Source organism: Numenius arquata, chromosome 5 (assembly GCF_964106895.1).
Source record: "Numenius arquata chromosome 5, bNumArq3.hap1.1, whole genome shotgun sequence".
Taxonomy (NCBI): Eukaryota; Metazoa; Chordata; class Aves; order Charadriiformes; family Scolopacidae; genus Numenius; species Numenius arquata.
This window is the reverse complement of record NC_133580.1, coordinates 48,184,978-48,204,000: the sequence shown is the minus strand read 5'-3', so window position 1 is coordinate 48,204,000 and position 19,023 is coordinate 48,184,978. Positions and strand designations below refer to the sequence as shown.

Here is a 19,023-nt window from a genome sequence, read left to right as displayed (position 1 = left end):
ACAAAGAGATGGGTCAAACTCCATTTGTATAATTTTAATATCCTGTTGGGCAAGTGCAGGAAGCCTATAGATGGGGTTGGTACCCATATGAGATAAAGCATAACCTCTCTGAATTAAAATAACCCTTCTTCATAAAAGCGTTGCCCTCATTTTGTTAAGAATCGAACTCACTGAGCTTCGCTGCCTGAATTTCAGAGTATTGTCAGTACCGAGGCCCAAGTGTGTCTCATATACCTGAGTTGTACGTCAAGAGTTCTAGCTGGGAAAGCAGAAAGTGAGGGGAGCTAGTAGGCTGTCTCAGCTGTGAATACACACTGGAGCCCTTAGGAGCCTCTACCGTAAAAGGCAGCATGGAGAAAGCACATAATGCTACTGAAAAGGGCTGTTTCCATCATGCTGTCTCCTACCTGTCCCCAAAAGGCATACGGCTCACCCCTAGGGCTCCCTCATCAGCGAGGGGTGAGCTGGAGCTGCGCACAGCAGTGTTTTTGGTGATGTTGGTATCTCTTTTCTGCACGTCAGGCCGAGCCCAAAGCTGTTCAGCAGATGAGGAGCGGCACCTGGGGAACAACCACCGCTGCACACCAGGGCTGAACCCAGGGTGGCAAAGGCGGCCCAGCTCCCTTTTTTTGTGCAAGATCCTGGGACCTGATTCAACCAGACAATCTGGATCATGGAGGAAGAAGTATGAGGAGTGTGCTGGGCTTGCTAAATATTATCTACCTCAGCACACATCTGCTCGTGGTGTCCACCCGGTTACATCCAGTCTTTTCCCTCACAGCCTGCCACCACCCAGCTACAGCTGCCTATGGCCCTATTTCTCCCAGAGTCTTCTAGCTTGCAGTAAGTGCCCAGCTCAGACCTCAACTTAAAAGCCTTTGGTGCATTTTTCTTCCCAGAACTTGTCCAGTTCCTCTTTGGCAACCACAACATCCTGAGGAGATGACTTCTGCAGCTCAGCTATAAGCTGCCTCAAGAACCACACTTCCCAGCTTCATCCTGAACCTGCTGTCTGGCCTTCCTATGACCCGCCATGGTGGGCATCCTCTAGACCAGGAATTGTGCTTGTTCCGAAATGAGGATGGAAAACTGTCCCCAAATCCTGTCTGCCTCTTTGTGATATGGACTGATGGCCTTAGTCTCGCTGTGTCAGTGCCAGTAGTGTCCTTCAAAGCATTTCCTCTGGCAATGGTTTCATAAACCTCCTGCTCCTCAAGTCCCCGGCACAGATCCAAACATTGCTATGAGCAACAGAGAGGGCTTTACCTGTCCCTTTAACCAGAGAGAGGAATGCAGATTCCGTGGATCTTGGCACTGTCTGAACATACCCCCAAACCCTGGGAGGTCACCTCTGGTCTCGGATGCTGAACAGGAGGTGTCACCTAGACATGCCCAATACACAACCCCAAAGATCAAAGGGTCTTACTGGAACTGGCTGCCCAGAGGCGGGCTGAGGAAGAGGCGAGGAAGCTGAATTCCCAGCAGACACTCCTTGATATGCAGGCAAGGGTTCTCTGGGAAATCCAAACACAGCTCCACAGCAAGGGAAACAGTCCACTAACCGCCCCGGATGGAGTTGCTTGAAATTGACTATGGCAAAAGTTGTACCAACAGCCTTCTCTAATTAAAAGCACCTGTCTTCTTAAGTGGGAAAACCAAGGTGCATGAACTTGAGCAACCCCCCCAAAAAAGCTGAGAAGGGCTGTTTGGATCCTTCTTTGCAGCCTCCACTCCCTGAGCAGGTAAGTTAGGGGATTTAATTCTCCAGCCAATTTTTATGTGAAAACTTCCCTTGCTCCACAGAGGCTTCAGAAGCTGAGATCTGTCTCCTTCATTTTACAAACACACACGGCAACCTCACAAGTCGTGTGAAGTGGCAAACGATTTTATTATACAGTTAGTAAAAGGCTTTTTTTTCTTTTTTTTTTTTTTTAAAAGATTTGCAGGGACACAGTTCCCTCCTGCAGGTTCACCTGCTGATCCCGCTTTTAAAGTGCTACATCACAACTGTGAAAATACCAGCACTTCACAGCAGAAAACCGAAGGTGTGCTTTTATCGAGCCTGAAGTGGTGATAAACCAGCTGTTTCACAAGAGTGATTTTATGTGAAAAGGCAAAGCATACAAGTCATTGCTAAAAAGTAGTGGGAAAATGCGCAAAGAATTTTGCAGACAAGTAAAGCATCAGAGAAGAGGGCCTTGGTACGGATGCTGCTGGTTTGGGATCTCACAGGCTTCCTCGTGAGTCACGCAGAAAGCGTGTGAAGGCACACGTCCCCCCTCTAATGAATTTGGGGATAGATTCTGCAATATGGTTATGCAGGCTCATGTACTCTGCTTTAAGATGTATTCTGCTTTATTTTGGTGCAATATTCAGTAGTAAACATGAGTCTTTCAACAAGATGAAAGGATTTGGGGAGATTTCCTTACCCGCTGGAAACTGCAGCTTTCACAGGGGGGTAACAGGGCTCTACAAAGCCCTCACTGATGAAACTACAAAAGCTGAGGAAAAACTACTGGCATACTGGGGAATGATGATGGGGAATCCCAGGTCCTTCTCCCTGCTTATGGGGAGGTTTTGGACAAGTCACCACATTATCTTCAAATGGGAAGGACAGCCCCTGCATTCCCTCTCTCAGCAGGGGATGTCAAGAATATTTAAAAGCACTGTCCCTTCCTCTGAGGGATAAAGCGCCAGGCACTGAGCAAGTGGTGAACATCTCAAGTTCACCTGAAGAGCAGCCTCGTCAGATCAAAATCAACACCTCACTATTGCACATATTTATTGTCCTTATCGTTTAAGGGAGGCACTTCTTGCATTTTTTGGCAAAGGGGAACTGTTAGGAGGGAGGAGCAGCCATGTGCCCTCTCATGGGACTGACATACTCTTCCCACCGCAGGCCGAGCTCCGGGCACGATGGCTGCACTTTGCAGCCAGGTGTCAGGGAGTTTATCTCCCTCCTGCTCCCCTGCCAGCAGGAAGGTTGTATTTTGGGAAGCTGTGCCAAGTGGAAGGAATCCAGGAGGAATAAGTTACTGGACACAGTAAAGCAGGGAAGAAGCAACAGCCTGGCCTTCAGCACCAGGCCACTTCCATAGTTTAATGCCCATGGCATCCTTGCGGGCTTGACGGATCCAAACGATGCCAGCCCATGGCATGAGCCTTCTGCTGTGCAAATCCACCACCACATCGCCAAACGTTTTACTCAGTCCTGTCTCCTGCTACAGCTCCCTGGTTGCCACACAGCAGATCACGGGAGGGTAGGACAACCCAAAAGTCTGTGCTGGCATCTTTAGAGCTTAAAAAGAACTAGAAGTCCTCTAGCTTACTCTCTAACTATAAAAAAAGTAGTTCTGTTACTTTTGTGCCCCTGTGCTTTTGGGAGGGAGCAGATGAGAGTAGGTGAACATCCTGCAGTCGCAGTGACAGAAGTCGCATCACTAAACTCTGCCTAGAGTTGGAAATGTGTGCAACAGCAACTGCTCCTGCCCCCGAAAGCTGCCCTGGGCAGAGGGAAGCTGGGGATATTTATTTGGCTGTCAGAATTTTGTCTTAGAAATCTTGTAGCCCAATCCCTTTGCATTCCAAGCTGAGAAGGAAAATCATGAGCTGCAATCTTAAATGGGACCTTCAAGAGAACCCAGAGCATCTCAACCACCCTGCAGTGCACAGGGTTGATTCTACTTGTGTCCCAGCCTGGATACAAACTTCCTATACTCCTATCCCACAGCCCCAGGTGCCAGGAAAGGCGAGAGCTACATCCACCCTCCTAGCCAGGCTCCAAAATACAGCCTAAGGAGCAAAGACATCCAACAATCCTGTGTGGAACCATGTCTGCCTAATGCTGGCATTGCATGAAATGTTCCTCTTAAAGCATAACCCTCCTTCCCTCCTCGGAGGGGGGTGAAACGGTGTTGATCCTTGAGAAAGCTGGTTAGATGTGGCTCTCTCCTGACCCTCAGCTTCATCCCAAGAGTGTCAGGCCTGCATGAATCAATCACAGAGCCCATCCCTGATCCTCAGGACCAGGGGATGATGCTCCAAAGCAAAGCATCAAAGCAGGACAACAGCTCCTGAGAGAGGGGACAGCTGGTGCATTCTCATCATAGGGACATCTCTTGTCACAAATGAGCAGAAGGCAGCATGACTTGCTGCACCAGGATCCTGCCCACACACCCAGCACCTGGGGAAAGGAGCAGCAGAGCTAAGTCAAGGTCCCAGCAGCAGAGCCAGAGACACCAAGTAAGGCAAATTCAACACAGGGCACCTAGTGAAGGCTGCTGCACAGACCCTTGGACACATTTTCAAGCCGAGATGAGCAGAGCAAACAAACTCAGCTCCACTTTTACAGAACCTCTGCAAAACCTCTCCTTGCTGCACTGCCTGAGGGACCCAGGAGGTCATCCTTTGGACTACCAGGACATGTTTCCCTGCGACCAAAGATGTGGAGAATTGCCATGAGAACTTTCTTTTTAGACTCAAGGGATCACTCCCTGAGCAAGAGCCTCTCTACGGTTGTAAAAGGAGAAGGCTACAGACAAGAAGATGCTTGGGAAATGGGTGGGGAACAGACCCAAACCCAACAGCATCACACAACCAAGGCCCCTTTCAGCAAAACTTCCAGAAAAATTTAACAATGCCCCTACTGCCCCCCCTGCTGCTGCTCTTCAGGCTTCAAATGCATTGGCCAAATTCCTGCTACAAAGAGGAATCACCCAAGCTGAGTGATGGTCGTGGCATCCCATCCACTCCAGTGCTATTTCTGCAATCGAGCATACACCAGAAACGCCACAGCTGAAATCACAGCAATGCCCACAGCTGGAACAATGTATGGCAGAGATGGTCCGTTGCTGTCCCCTGGGGGCACTCCGGCCTGAGACGAGCTGGTTGCAGTGCCACGGCCTCTGTTCGAGACAAAATCTGGAGGGTTTCCAAGGGGACTGGCTCCATCTCGGAGGTCGCTGCCTGTCCCAAGCTGGATGCTGGGGTCATGGTCCACGTGGATGTCGTGGGTGCCCAGGGAGGTGCTGTCGCAGCTTGGAGGTGGACAGGAGTCTCTGCTTGCTCCAGCTGCCTCCCCTCCCCTGGTGTCTTCACGAGCTGCTGGAGCTGGACATCCCGAGGAGACTCTGGAGAGAAATTCTCCTGAGCTTGAGCTATCTGTGCTCACCATGAGTGGGTCACTGCTGAAGGTGAGGCTACTGGATGCCCCAGAAGAGGCGCCGCCGGGCCACTGAGACCTCGTGCATCTGCCAGTCACCTCTGCTCTCTCCCTAGCCATGGAGAGAAGAACACCTGGCTTGCTGAGCTCCACGTCACTCTCCATGTTGCTGCAAGGAGCCCAGATGCTCGTGGCAGAGGTCACCTGGGGTGCCGTTCTCCCAGATGTGCCTTCAAAGCTTCCTGCGACAGTTGGGAGAGGGTCTGCCGAGGCCAAGAGGACCTTTGGGAGAAAAGAAGAGGGGCTGGGTGCCACAAGGAACACCCATTTGGCCTGGTCTCAGGCACCCACATCACGCAACAAGCCCACTTCAGTGCTCAACCACATCATCTCCAACCACTAACAGCAAGGTTGGGTCACAGATAACTCCCAGAGCTGGAAGAGTGAGCAGGGCAAGGAGCTGTTAGGGCCTCAGGGAGCCTTTGGGATTTGGGGAAGAAAGAGGCACCTGGAAGCCAGAAGACTGACTGGCAAGTCAAGGAAGGGAAATAAGGAGTCAAAGCCTGACAAACCTTGGCTCTCTTGTCCCATGCTCCAAAATACAGCATCTGGACAAGGACATGAATGCAATGGGGAAAAAAAGCCCTGAATAAACTCACCACCAGCTCAAAATCTTACACTGCAGCAACAAATCTCTATCCAGGGAGAGCTTGCAAAGAGCTGAATGAAATGCAAGTGGCAACAGGAAAGGTCACCTACTTTCTCCTTCATTGGCATGGAGAATGTGCTGCTAGCCGTCTCCCCCAGAGGCACGTTTCTCTCTTGTACAGGAGGCTTCAGGGAGGTGTCACAGGATGGGAAAGCATCTCTGGGTGCAGGGGTAGCGACTGGAGTAGTTGTTTCCATCTGAGTGTCTGTTGGGGACAAAAAAAAAAAATGTATTGCATTAATCAGGAGACCTAAAAGGTGAGTTTTGCTCTTCCTCAAGGATGCTGCAACACATACTCCCAGAGCTGAGGTCACACAGGGAACAGGACGCAGCACCACTGGATGCTGCCCACACAGCCCTGGCTCTGCTGCGGCACCAAAGCTGGCCCAGAAGGTGCAAGTAAATCAGTCAGCACCAGCCAAGCCATCATCCCCAATCTCTTCCTCTGTTCAGAGCAGGGCAGCTCCAGGCTGCTGAAATGGGGGTGCAGAGACATTCAGCGGGCTGTTTTACAACAGAAATGAGGCAAGCGCCTCTCCCAAGTCCTGGTCAGGATGTTTTGCCAAAATACAGAAGCAACAATAACTGGAGGGAAAACCAGGGGAAAACAAGCCGCCAGGCTGGATTTCTGCACAACCTGAGCTCACTCCCTTCCTGGAGGAGGTCACTGCAGCCCAGGAGATGGGAGAGAAGAGCACAGAGAACTGTTCTCTGCACCTCCATGAGTGCTCATGGGCCAGAAAGGCAGACGCAACTTGGGTTGTCCTGTACCAGCAGTCACAGCTACTACTGCTCTTTGGGAGGGTCCCCATGGCCTCCCAGAGGGAGCCTACCCACACTTGCACCTTCTCTGCCACGCTCCATCCTCACCGTCAAGCAGAACAGGCACGTGGCAGCACCTTCAAACCCTGCTCCCTATCAGCACAGTGGCTACACAAAACTGCTGGGAACAAAACCCACCTTCATCTCCTCTGTGCTCTTGCAGCATCCTGCCCTGCTTCTGCTCCGCATCGAACTGCTGCTGTATGAGGAGGGGGCTGCGTACATCCACGAAGCTGCTTGGGGGCTCGCCATGCTCAGAGACAGGCACAGCCTGGGTTTTTGACAGTGAGTTTGGGGGCTGCTGCCCCCCACTGCGAGCGGTCTCCTCCAGCCTTGGGGGTGACCCAGTGGAGACATAGACATCCTCTTCAGGCTCGTTCCTGGACTGCTCAGGGCTGCGAGCAACGCCTGTGTCCCTTGGCAGAAGAGACCTGCCCAGACCCAAGCCTGGTGCACCCCGGTGCAGGTGGTTGGCATTCCCAAAACACCCGTTGTCCACACACACTGGGTGCTGCTGGCGGCTCAGCCAATCCCGGCCCCACTCGGAGGAGGCAGCCGATGGCACAGCTGCACTGGCTGCCACAGGGGTCCCCTCTGCCACCTGTGGGGCCTTGGTGGGGTGCAGGAGACGCCCCTCTCCACTGTGCCCATCACTCGCCCCATCATGGACCATGCTCCCAGGTGGAGGTGGCTGGGGACTCTCTTGCTCCAGGACATTTTTGGAGAGCTGGAAGGAAATGAGCTATGTCAAACTGCTGTACCAGGGATCAGGGACCACCAGGGTGCCCCAAACCCTGACCCAGTGACCCATGCAAGCCTGGTAATGAAGGGGTTCTCTCCTTGGCACCCACCACAGGGCTCGCAGGAGGTCTGTGTGGGGTCAGAACACGGGCCATGGGCTGTGGAGGGGAGCCTGGACTAACAGAGCAGACCCTGCACTCCCACCCATGGAGGGGAAGCAGGAGAGGGGAGCAGTTACAGGGCCATACGTAAGCTGTAAGTTACCAGATACAGCAAGCATGCCATGGAGATCAGCAGCAACAGGCTGCTTAGGGTGTCCCTGCATGAGCCAGGCCCTACCATGGGCTCCCCACACCCCACTGCACCAAAACTCCAGTCCAAAAGGGACCTTTGTGTCCCTGTCAGACACGTGCCCCACTCACCGATTCCTGCACCGGGGCCCTGGCATCCAGGTCTGTGCTTGTGGTGGTGGCATCACTGGGCAGGAGAGGTGGACGGCTGCTGGCAGGGAGGCCTTGGCATGGCTGCTCAGCCAGCGGGGCTCCCGGAGCAGGGTTCGGCCCCGGGGACGGAGTCTGGGCACCGATGGAGGAGACAGCAGGACGGCCATTGCTGGCTACAGGAGGGAAAGAGGCAGCAGCAGGAGCCGGGGGACCTGGAGGAGCCAAGGCAGTTCATGAGCAGGGGCATCAGGGTAAAGTTAAGAAGGCAGAGGGTAAGTGTGGGGCCAAGGCAGCCCCTGCTCTGTCCCCTGCTCTGTCCCCACATCAGCCAAACCTGCAGTACCCCTTAATTCACCTTTCCATTTCTCCTCAGGCAAGAAAGCCAGCCCACTGGCAACCCAAGCACCTTCCAACAGGGACCTTGCCATCCTCAGGCACATCACCGTGGTGAGGGACATCCCTGGTGACAGTCACAGACAACCCCAGGCCCCTGGGAAGCCAGGGCAAGGAGAGAGGCCAGCTCCTTGGCGCACACCAGGAGATGTGGTTCAGGTCTCCATCTCCACCAGACCCCTGGGGCAGCATCCAGGGACGACGAAGTTACTTACGGGCTTGCCAGGAGTCATACACGTGCTGCAGCTCATCGGCCAGGTGCCCCGCGTTGTTGTGGCGCAGTGCATCGATGAGATCCAGCACCCAGCCCTGCCGGCACCTCAGGTGCTGGTAAAACCTATAGACGGCCGCCTGGCTCCCCCGCATTTCCTCCCGGGCATGAAGTTCATCCTAAATAAAGCACACAGTGGATCTAAAAGAAGGTCTAGCTTAGAGGTAAGGCAGCTATATGTTGCCTGAGCTATATATGGGGGAAGGAGCCTGGCAGGACTCGGGAAAGCAGGGAATTACCCTGTCAGCATCGGTCAGGCAGCTCATGGAATCAGCCAGCGACGCCACATGGATATTCCTGAAATTCTTGAGGTTTTTCAAAATATAGTCGTACACTTTGTCTTCAGCAAAGCCCATCGTGGCTCACCACCTGCCGTGAGACACAGAGAGAGAGGCTTAAGGAGGTGAGCGGAGGGCTGACAACCACGCTCGGCTTCTCTATAGGCGCCTGGAGCCGCAGCGGCGATTGGTGCAGGAGGAAATCCTGGGTGGAAAACACACAAGGAAAAAGCTCTCGGGTTAAAGTTCGGCTCCGACTCTGCTTTCACAAACCCAGCTCCCTCCCGCCGTTCCCAGCCGCTATTTATTCTTAGTCTCTTTGTGGCCGGCTGGATCCCAGCGCGGCCGCGCCAGGAGAAGCGGGCCTAGGCCGGGATCCTGCTCTAGGCCGCGGGCGACGCCGCCTCTCGCCGAGGATGGCGGAGGAAAAGCAACAGCGCTCCTTCCCCCGGCGAAATGGCGGCGCGGGAGGGGCAGGCTGCGGCGGGACCCTGCCTGTTCTCTCCACCCTGCCCCGCAGCTCGGCCTTCCCGCTCCCAGCGGGGAGAGAAGTGAGTTTACTTGCTTGAAAATAAACTTAACAGACACACACACACGCCCCCGAGATCCCCGCTCGGCTCCGCCGCGAACCGGCCGCGGCCCGTCCACCCGCCACAGGATCCCCCTACCTGCGCCCGCCGCCGCCGCACGCCCCGGGGACCGCTCGGAGCCCGCCCCACCCCGCCGCTGATTGGCCGCCGCGCACGCCCGTCGCCGTGCTAGACAGGCGGTGCCAGGAGCCGGAGAGGCGGGGGAGGGCCCGTTCTCTCCTCCCCGGGGCCGGACCCCACGGCGGCGGGGCGGGAAAGGGAGCCACCCCTCCGGCGGCGGGGAGGTCCCCCTTCCCGTCCCGCCCGCGGGACAGGGCCGCCTGCCCTCACCGGCAGATGGCAGCACGGGAACGGGAACGTGTATATCCCCCCCCCGGCACCTGGCGGAGGGATCCCGCTGTGTCCTCACGGCCCCGCCCCTGGCCCCGCCCCCCCGGCCCCGCCCCGGCCCTGTCAGCGCAGCGCGCCCTGCATGGAGCCGCACCATGGCGGCAACGGCGGCAGGAGCGGGCGGGCGGCTGCCGGGGCGCCGCTGAGGGCCGGCAGCCCCGCGGCGGGGCGCTGAGGGGCGGCGGCGGCGTCTTCCCCCCCCTCCCCTTCCCCTTCCCCTCCTTTTCCCCCCCCCCCTCCGCTCCCGACCCCCGCGCCCTCCCCCGGCGCGGCGTCCATGGTCGCGGCCGGCCGCCGCGGCGTCGCACCGGAGCCGTTGGGCGGCGGCGAGAGCCAGCGAGGGAGAAGGAGCGGGCCCGGCCCGGCGCCGCCCGCCGCCCCGCAGGTGAGCTACCGCCCGACGGGGGGGACGGGCCCGGGGTTGTTATGGCGACGAGGGGGGCGCCGGGCGGGGCCTCTCCGGGCGGCACCCACGCGTGTCCGCGGCCTCTGCGTGGGGCCCGGCTGAGCCTGGCCTGGGGTCCCACCTCGCCCTCCCCATTCCCCGCCGTGGGTTTTATTTTTTAATCGTAATAGTAAAAAGTGAGTTTTGGGGGGCGTGTGAACTTCCACACGTGGGTGTGCAACGGCCCACGGGCCCCTCCCACCCCGCACCCCTGGGGGCGGCCGAGGGGGTCCGAGCTGGGGACTCCCCTCTGACACCCGGTGGACAGGGCACGCCACCGGGCCGCAGTCTGACCCCACGATCGCCAGCCACCTCCTCCCCACCATGGCTCGCCTCTCCCTACCGTAGGATGGCCAGGCTCCGTGGACACCAGCACGTCTGGCACCGGGCCCCCTGTGAGTGAGCAGCCCACCGGCCATGCTGGGCCTGACCCACGGCCTCCGCAGCAGCTCTTGGCTTGTGCCAGGGACATAAGGCTTCTTTTTGGGAGGGAGGAGTACGCCAGCCCTGTAGGCTGATGGCTTGGCTCCTGCCCTGTGCCGTCCCTCAGGGAGATGCTCCAAGCTGGAGCATTGGAGGGGACAACCCTCCTCATCGCCGGGTCCGAGGACTGTGTCCCCTCCTCATTGGTGTCTCTCGGCACATCCCAAATGGGAACGTATGGGCTGCCACACTCGGGGCTCTCCCACGCTCAAGTAGATGCGTTCTCCCTCCTCAGCCAGCACTTGCTTATTTCTGATCTTGGATGTCATCAAGGGTGGAAAATGTGACAGGAAGGAAGGGAGGCTTTTTTTCCTCTTGCTAAATATGGACTGACATTAAAATCCAAATACTGTCGTGAAAGGAATCCCAGCCCCTGTTTGTAGGAGGGAAAACCGATGTTTTCTGGCTTTTCGGCTGTGAGGTTCCAGCTGGGAAGTTTCGCAAGGAGTGGCGGGGTCCTTGCTGAGAGCCTCAGGAATTTACTTGCTTGTTCACAGGACGCTCTCCGCAGCATATTACGCTAAAAAAATTAGTCATCCCTTCTCTGCCTGTCCGTGACTGGGGGGAGCTTGCTGTGAGCATGCAGGATGCTTGAAATCATTTAGGGATTTTTTTCTCTCCTGTACAAGGACTTCTAGAAATGAAAGGGATGAGGGCAAATAAATCTGCAGCCCCGGCAGGAGTTTTTCATCCTTCTTTATTTTAATTCCTGTTGCTGCAGCAGCCGATGGCAGGGAAGGAGGTGCGCGGGGTGGCTGCAGCCGATGCAGGGAGCTTCCAGGTTTGCAAGGAGGATTTATGTCTCTCTCCATCAAGAATCAGATGCAAACTCATGCAGTTATTCCCACAGTGAGGTTGGGAAGCTAGCTCGATGACAAGGAGCGGGACCCCGGGGATGCTTAGTGTGCTGCCAGCTCCCCCAGTGATGTCTGCCATGGCCAAGGTGAAGAGCCAGGATGTTTTGGGGGGGCATGGACCACAGCTTTGCTGGGACCTGGGGGTGCTGTGCAAGAGAGACTTGGTGTCTGTGCTTAGCAGAAAACAGGCCCTGCCACATTCCCCCTCCGCATGTTCCTCTCCATCCCGTTTGGAGAGCCTTTTTGGGGGGTATCTGTGGGAGACTCCAGGGCATTTTCCTGATCTTTATAAAAACAGTTTGTTAAAGCAGTGGGGGGATACTAGGAGGTGCTGAAAATAGATGTTTCCCGTTTCCAGGGGCATTGCTATCCTGGCGTTGCTGCGGCTGTATTGTTTTCAAGCTAATAGGATACATAGCTCTGCTTTTCTGAAATGTCACTCTCAAATAACTGATGCTTTGTGTGGATCTGTGATATTGGTCCAAGTCCAACATCAACATCCTTGTGCAAGAGTAGTTTGAGTTCTCTCCCTACTCGTCTCCTCCCGCCGATGACCTACATCTGTTCCCCCCAAATCTTCTGTGTTTGCAGCAGGACGGCAGAGCCCAATCCAGCAGGAAGGGTGCAGGTTGTGGGACCTCTGCCATGCTCGGCCCCTAGGTCTGCCTTGACCGCTTTGAGTAAGGCGGTGCTGAGCCGCAGTTGCATGGTCATGGTCTGCGTGATGCCTCAAAACACTGGGGAGCATGGGGTGGGTTATTTCAGGTAGAACGGAGTACACATATGCTTCCATAGGGTCAGGAGCAGTGCAGCAGATGCGAAAGCTGCTGGCTGGTACTTTATTCTTGGTGTTACATGGGAAGGATGTCAGCCCTCACAGCCACTTTCTGGTCTCATTCACAAATCGCGTTTTCCTCTTGAAATAAAACAAATCCCTGGGCTTTCCTGTCGTGGTGGAAATCATTTGAATGTGACTAGGTCTGTAAGCATCTCCGAAGCCTGCGGACAGGAAGAAACACTAGAGCGAAGAGGTAGGAAATGTCCACATTTATAGCAGTGGGCTGATTCATCTCCCTGCTCTTAACCCTTTCCCTCCTGCTCTGGTGAGATCCAGCTGTTTTGCTTCCAAGCTCGGAGGCTAAGGAGAATATTGCCAGCTCTTCTCTAGCTGGGATTGCAAAATACTGCTGGGCTTTGTACATTGTGTTTACGTGGTTTGGGGTGGAAAAGGATTGGGCTGGTGGGGGTGTGCGGTTATCTGAATCGGATAACCGGAACATCGGCAGTCACATTAGGAAGGATTAATATTTAATATATGGGGTATGAACCATTGAGCTTAATCACTATCTGAAGGGCTTAGGAAGAGATTTACCGATAAGCAAGTGATTCCCGAACTGTCCAGAATGATTTCTTGCATCTTCATCAGGAGCAGCTGGTCCTGAATATTGCTAGAGACTGGCCTGATCCTGTTCTTCCTGCTGTCTCTAGTGTTTGTAAGTGGGTAGAGTGGCTTTAATCGTGAGTGCTTTCTTCTCATTAAACTCACAAAAAATTCTGGAAACTCTTTTTCTCTGATACAACTCACGTGGCTTTTCTGTAAGCTGTAGTACCTGTTAGTGCTTGAAACTTACGTGTGTTAGTGCTTGAAACTTAAGCTCATGGGAAGTGTGTTTTGGGCTCTGTCCGGAGATGGCTCATTCATACTTTTCTCTGGCTAATGTCTTCAGGAGACCTTGAATTTCATCTGTGCCTCCAGCATGGTCCTGGAAACCCTTGTGATGGCTGTTCTGCTTTCTGTGTCTGCCCCACGATGACCCATGTCGGGTGTTTTGCAGTGTAAGGTGTTTTGTAGTACAGCAAGGAGGGAGCGTCCCCTCAGGGTTGGGTGCTGCTGTGTTTGTGTGGGGAGGAGGTGGTGGGGGGGGGACACATCAGGGCACACAAATAATCCGTCTCCACTGCCGCATGTCCTGTGGGACTAAATCTAACCTCCAGGCACTGCACACCAATACCATGGGGCACTCAGGGGCACTCGCCTCTTCCAAAGCCTGATGTCCACCCCACCAGTGGTCCTCAACCTCACTGCCCCGTACACTGGCAGCTCGCACACGTGTTGTATGACTGCAGTTGGGCGGGCCCTGCATGTCCTGCAGGTCAGTGTTGAGCTGGTTTGAGGCTGGGAAGCAGAGGCGGGAGGTGGAGGTCTCATTGAGACTCTGGTAGAACTACCAGAGTTCAACTAGATTTGAGGGTTGTGTCTTCGTCTCAGGAAGCCCTGCTCTAGGCTGCGGGAGGGTGTGTGCCTGCCCCCTTCCCTCCCTGCCCTGAGTCAAAACTCACGTGACTGAAAGAAGCAGCTGTGGCCATCAAACCTGCTTTTGGTGTGGTTGTACATATGGTACCGCTGTGTTTATGGTGTCTGCAGTTTTGATGGTGGAAGTCAAAAAAACTGAGCGTGGGTTGGGTTTTGGCATGTTGGTCATGTAGGAAATCCAGATGGCTACTGGAACAGGCGTGGAGGTTAGCAATCTTTTAAGAAATGGAGTGGAGGCTATTTTTTTTCCCAAAATGCATGTGGGAGAACGCCTCTTTTATTCTATGTGCGAACAGATTGCTTGCTTAGGCAGCAGCGAGCCCTCTTTATTCCAGAATAATTTGTTGTCCTAATTCGTTCCTGTTGAAGCAACTCTGTTTTGCATGGAATAATTAGTACTAATTTGGACCTGGGATGGAGAATAAGAATTCTCCGACTTCAGAAGAGTAGACAAGATGCTGTTATGCTAACCTCTGCCTCTACTGCATGAGTCAGGTTGTACCATGCCATCCCTCCTCTAAAGCAAACTTAAAACCTGTACGTGAGGCCAAACATCCCAGGTTGGTAGAAGGGAGCAAGAGATGTAGGTGTCACCAATTTTAAGCCTTCTGCTGTTGCAGGGAGCTGAGGACGTCTGTGGTGAGGGGGAACAGACCACCACCTCCTTCCTTCTTGGCTAACACCAAGGAACAAATAAACAAAAATGTTCCCACTGTGCTGATGTAAAAAGCTGCTTCTGAGCCAGTCTGGCATGTTGGTGTATTCCTGGTGCCCTGGCCAAGTACTTGAGACCTTTTTATTGCCATAACAAGGTCTTCCACATCCTGCCCCACAGTCTAACTCGAGCCACAGCTATTTTCTGGTACTTCCGGGAAGACACCCCTGTTCTCCCTTCCTTTGCGTAGTAAAGGGAAGCCAGCCAAATTCCTTCCCTCCCCCAGATCCCTGTGTGTTTGAAGAAGGGGAGGTACAGGCATCCTTCCTGGCTTCCCCGGCGTTTACCTGGGAAGCATGAGAGGAATTACGGTGTGAAGGTACTGCAGGCAGGATCGCCCCTGCCTGTCTCGCAGCCGCCTTCCTTGGTACTGGTAGGTTTGTTGTTTCTGCTGGCAGGGGTGGTGAGCACCGAGGCCGTGTCCTCATTTTACTGAGTGCTGCATGAATGTTTCTTCAGGCTGAGCCCTGGAGGCAGTGGAAATGGGGGGTGTCTAGCCTGGAAATCCCAGCTGGCAGGAGTGAGACGGGCTTCCCAGTGTCTGGAGGCCTGACGGCCAGAAGCCTTGGCTGATGGATGCTACCTGCCTGTAGGTTTAGATAGGGAATTTTAAGACCTACATTCATAACTTGGGGGTCCAAAATGCTGTTTGACAGTCCAAGATAGATGGATAAAAGCATGTAAGGAGCCGATCACAGACGTGCTGCGGCAGCATACCAGTCTTAAAAACAGAGTTCAGCGTGTTCGAGCTTGTAGGTTTTGTGTATCCAAGTAATAGGTGACAGGAAACCTTGATTCAGGTATGAGCTGTGAATCAATCAACGCTGGATTGCTCTGCGGTTGAACCGCCCCCCCCTTGGGACGACTGCCTTCTCATATCACGCCTTGTTTCAAAATAACCTCTCCAAGTTACGATTGTTCTGATGATCTAAAACCCAGGGGTTTAGCTCACTTTGGTCTCCACCCCGTCGGCGGTGACCTTGCTCCGGAGAGCAGCAGACATTTCTGGTTTAACTGCTGAAGGTAGAACATCTCTCTGGGTTTGTGCTCAGGTGCTCTCCTTCAAGGAAGTGGGGATCTTCTGACCAGAAGGCAACTTGTAGAGGATTTCCCCAAAACTGGTACCAAATCATCCTTGCTTGTCTTCTGTGCATCCAGTGTGTCGTCTTCTGTGTGTATTATTTTTAGTGTATGGTATGGTGGGCTCACACAGGCTCATATTTAACTTTGTTTGACCAGGTGGTAGGAAAAGCAATGATCAAGAGACGATGTGAAAATGGGATGGACTAGGCAGATTTTGGGGCTTCTCTGGAGCACTGCTGCCCTTGAGAGCACTGATAATAGCTGCAACTAAGTTGCTTAGCCATAGCAGTGAACCGCACGGTCCTTTCAAACCAAGAAGCAGATCTCCCCCTCTAATCCCTGGAGTTGTGTGGGTCCACCCCTTGCTTGCGACCCTGCATTTTCAGAGTTAGTGTCTCAATTCATACTCTGGGGATTTCAAACACTTCATTCACAAACCGCAGCTGGCTAAGGGCTGATATTACTAATTTGTGTTAGTAAATTATGTCATGGTACATGTCAGAGAGCATTCTGCAGCCAGAAAATCTGTTCCTGGCTCCAATATGCGTTGCAACCAGCTTGAAGTCCTGCTTGCACCCGGTTGGGCATCTCTTACTGCACCCTTTGAAATAGCAGGTTTGCCCTTGTGAGCTTTCCGGTGAGCATTGAAGTGATAACTGATGATGTGATTTCAAGAGAGGTCTTGACAAATCTGGGGAAGGTTTTCTGTTTACTCATCTTTATTTAAAACAAAAAAAAAAAAAAAAAAAGGAAAGGGAGTACCTGCATTGACCTGAAGGTCAGTCCGCTTAATGTTGGAAGATACTGGCTATAGCTCCACTTACTTACTCCATCCACAAAAGACTCTGCTACTCACTGTGCAGATCCAGTCCCTGACCAGGGACAGGGGGAGAAATGGAGAAGGAGGAAGTGACCTGCCTAGACAGTGAAATATGTTAGTGGAAGAAAATCTGGGAAGGCAACTCCGGTCTGGCTGCTGGTGGCAAGGCGACCTGAGAGACTCAGCTAAACCTGCGGGGCAGAAGGGACGGATATTACACTTATGATGCTGTTAGAAGTTTCTAAAAGGCAGAAACCCTGAAGTAAGTAAATCTTGCTGAGTAAGGGGAGAAATATGAAGAACAGGATTGGCGCTTTTTTTTTTTTTTTTTTTTAAAAGAAGCATTTTAGTGGCTTATAAAGATTCCAGCAGCTCTCTGGCAAAGGGCAGCCTCTTGTTCCAGGCACCACGGCACAGCGCAGGGATATCCTGGCTCTCAACCTAAAGGTTTTGAGGTACCATAAATTTTTCTTATGATAGCGTGTGGCAGGACAGCATGCAAAACTTCCCTGCTGCTTTACAATTTGAATAATGTTTTTATCATGCCAGGAGATAATCATCTCACTTTTGTTCCAGAAGCAAAGTTCTTATGGATATGTTTGAGAAGCCTGAAAATAAATGTATTCACACGTGTTTTCCAGTGTTGCTTAACACGTGGTATACCTCAGAGCCTCTGCATTTCACTTCCTTGCAAACTGGTCACTCTGGAGTACAAAGGCTCAGAAGTATAACTTTAGGCCCGCTCTCAGCTGTGCACATACATAGTTAGTTAGTTTCTAAGTGGAAGTACAGGCTTAGTCTTCCCTTTTCGCTCTGCATTGCTAGATCAGAAGGGCAGTGCTATGGTCTGTGGCTGTCCAAATGCTGCAGCTTCACGTCTGTCTCCTAGAAGATACTAATGCCATCCATGCTAGGCCTGAATGATGAATTAGAGATGAACAGAGATGAGTTAGAAATTAATAATAAATTGGAAAGCATGGATAATCCTCAAGATTTTCTCCTGAGGAGACTTTAAATCTATTTGGCTACAGACAGAGCAATGTTTTTAATCCCAGTCTCTGTGTAGAATTTGCATTCTCGTTCCGGTGGCAGGGTGGGAATGCCAGGCGGGATCTTTGGTCGACTCAATGGCAGCAGCTTGTTTTTAGATATTCGGCTAGCTGAAAGACTGTGGCTGGGATTAGAGAGGTTAAATTATTTTATAAGGATATTGAGGACTATATGTAAAAGAAACGAGAAGACCGTTTCCATGGTTAGCATGGTTTTACTTCGCAATTTTGCAAATAAATTTTTATTTTTACTACTTTTTGGTTCTGCTTCACTCAGTCCTTCAAAATCTTTCTACTGGGCAGTGGCCTCCAACAGCTTAATTTGTGGATCCCTAATTTTTTCCATCATTTTAACCCTTTGAGAAATTTAGTGCATGCAGATTGCTGCATAATGGGTGGATTTGCATTTCAGTCCTCCTCTGTGCTCTGAAAGTCTGCATGGGTTGGCGAGCTCATCTAGAGCAGGCTACAGACATTTCCCATGGGGCTATGGAAGAATCTCTTACGTTGTGCTGCCTTTTAGAAAAAATATTCAGCCAACTCATCTATTATCTTTTCCATACCTGGCTTGACCTGTAGTCGTTGTGTATGAGTTGTTTTTTTTTTACTCCAGTAGGTACTGGGAGGTGAAATCTGTGACCCAGCCATTAGCAGCAGTGCCTGGTCGGGGGCTGTGCTTCAGCTCTCGCTGTGCTGAGCAGGCAGCTCTGGCCTCCAGAATCCAACATCCAAACTAATAAAATGCAAAAAAGGAGGTCTTGTTCCAAAGGGAAACTGGGGCACAGGCTAGCTGACTTACAAAGGCAGCTTTGGAAGGGTTAAGATGAATCCAGGGAGGAGAGTAACTTAAATGCTGCACAATCATCCTTTCTTACATCTTAAAGCATGATTGAAGTAGGCGTGGGATGGGCAGTTTGCAGCCTTTTCTGCCTGTGCAACCCAGTCTCCAGGAGCATCTTCTCTTGTTTGTCTCCTCTGGTGTGTAGCTCTCCCATCACCTTCTCAGCTGAGGCTCCAGAGAGACTGACAAACCTGGCGGCTCTGTGAGTGTTTTCCATTCTGGTCCATCAGCGTGTTAAGATGGCTTGGAGGGTCACCAAAGTGTCTCCATCTCTCTCGGTTGCTATTGACATGCTGGAGGTCATGTCCCTTGGTCAGGGCTGCAGGGAGCTCTTAGTGATACAGGTGTAAGAACAGTGCTGCAATTGTATCTTCACAAAGGTGCTGGATCTCTTGGTTTGCCCAAGAGAGGTTGCGTAGACATCTGCGTATCTGAGATTGCTTCTTGTGTCCATGCCTTAGCCTCTACATGACACAGGATTTACTCTCTGCCTTCCTTGAAATGTGTTAAACTGAATTCAGTGCCTGTGCAGAGGTAGTTGTCTTTTTTTCCAGGATGCAACATATTCTGTGGGGAATGTTTGAGTTTATGTAACTTCCCATATGTTGCCCTCTTCGT

General features: G+C 52.7%; 1 protein-coding gene across 1 annotated transcript; it reads right to left on the bottom strand.

Moving 5' to 3' along the window:
* Positions 1-1,871: 1,871 nt before the first annotated feature.
* On the bottom strand, positions 1,872-8,909 carry MAVS (mitochondrial antiviral signaling protein). Its single transcript, XM_074147914.1, has 6 exons — positions 8,780-8,909; positions 8,485-8,659; positions 7,856-8,088; positions 6,831-7,419; positions 5,921-6,075; positions 1,872-5,443 (listed from the first exon to the last, which is right to left on the bottom strand). The coding sequence occupies exons 1-6, from the start codon at positions 8,894-8,896 to the stop codon at positions 4,757-4,759; spliced, it is 1,956 nt and encodes a 651-aa protein (XP_074004015.1). The 5' UTR covers positions 8,897-8,909; the 3' UTR covers positions 1,872-4,756.
* Between the last annotated feature and the right edge of the window lie 10,114 nt (positions 8,910-19,023).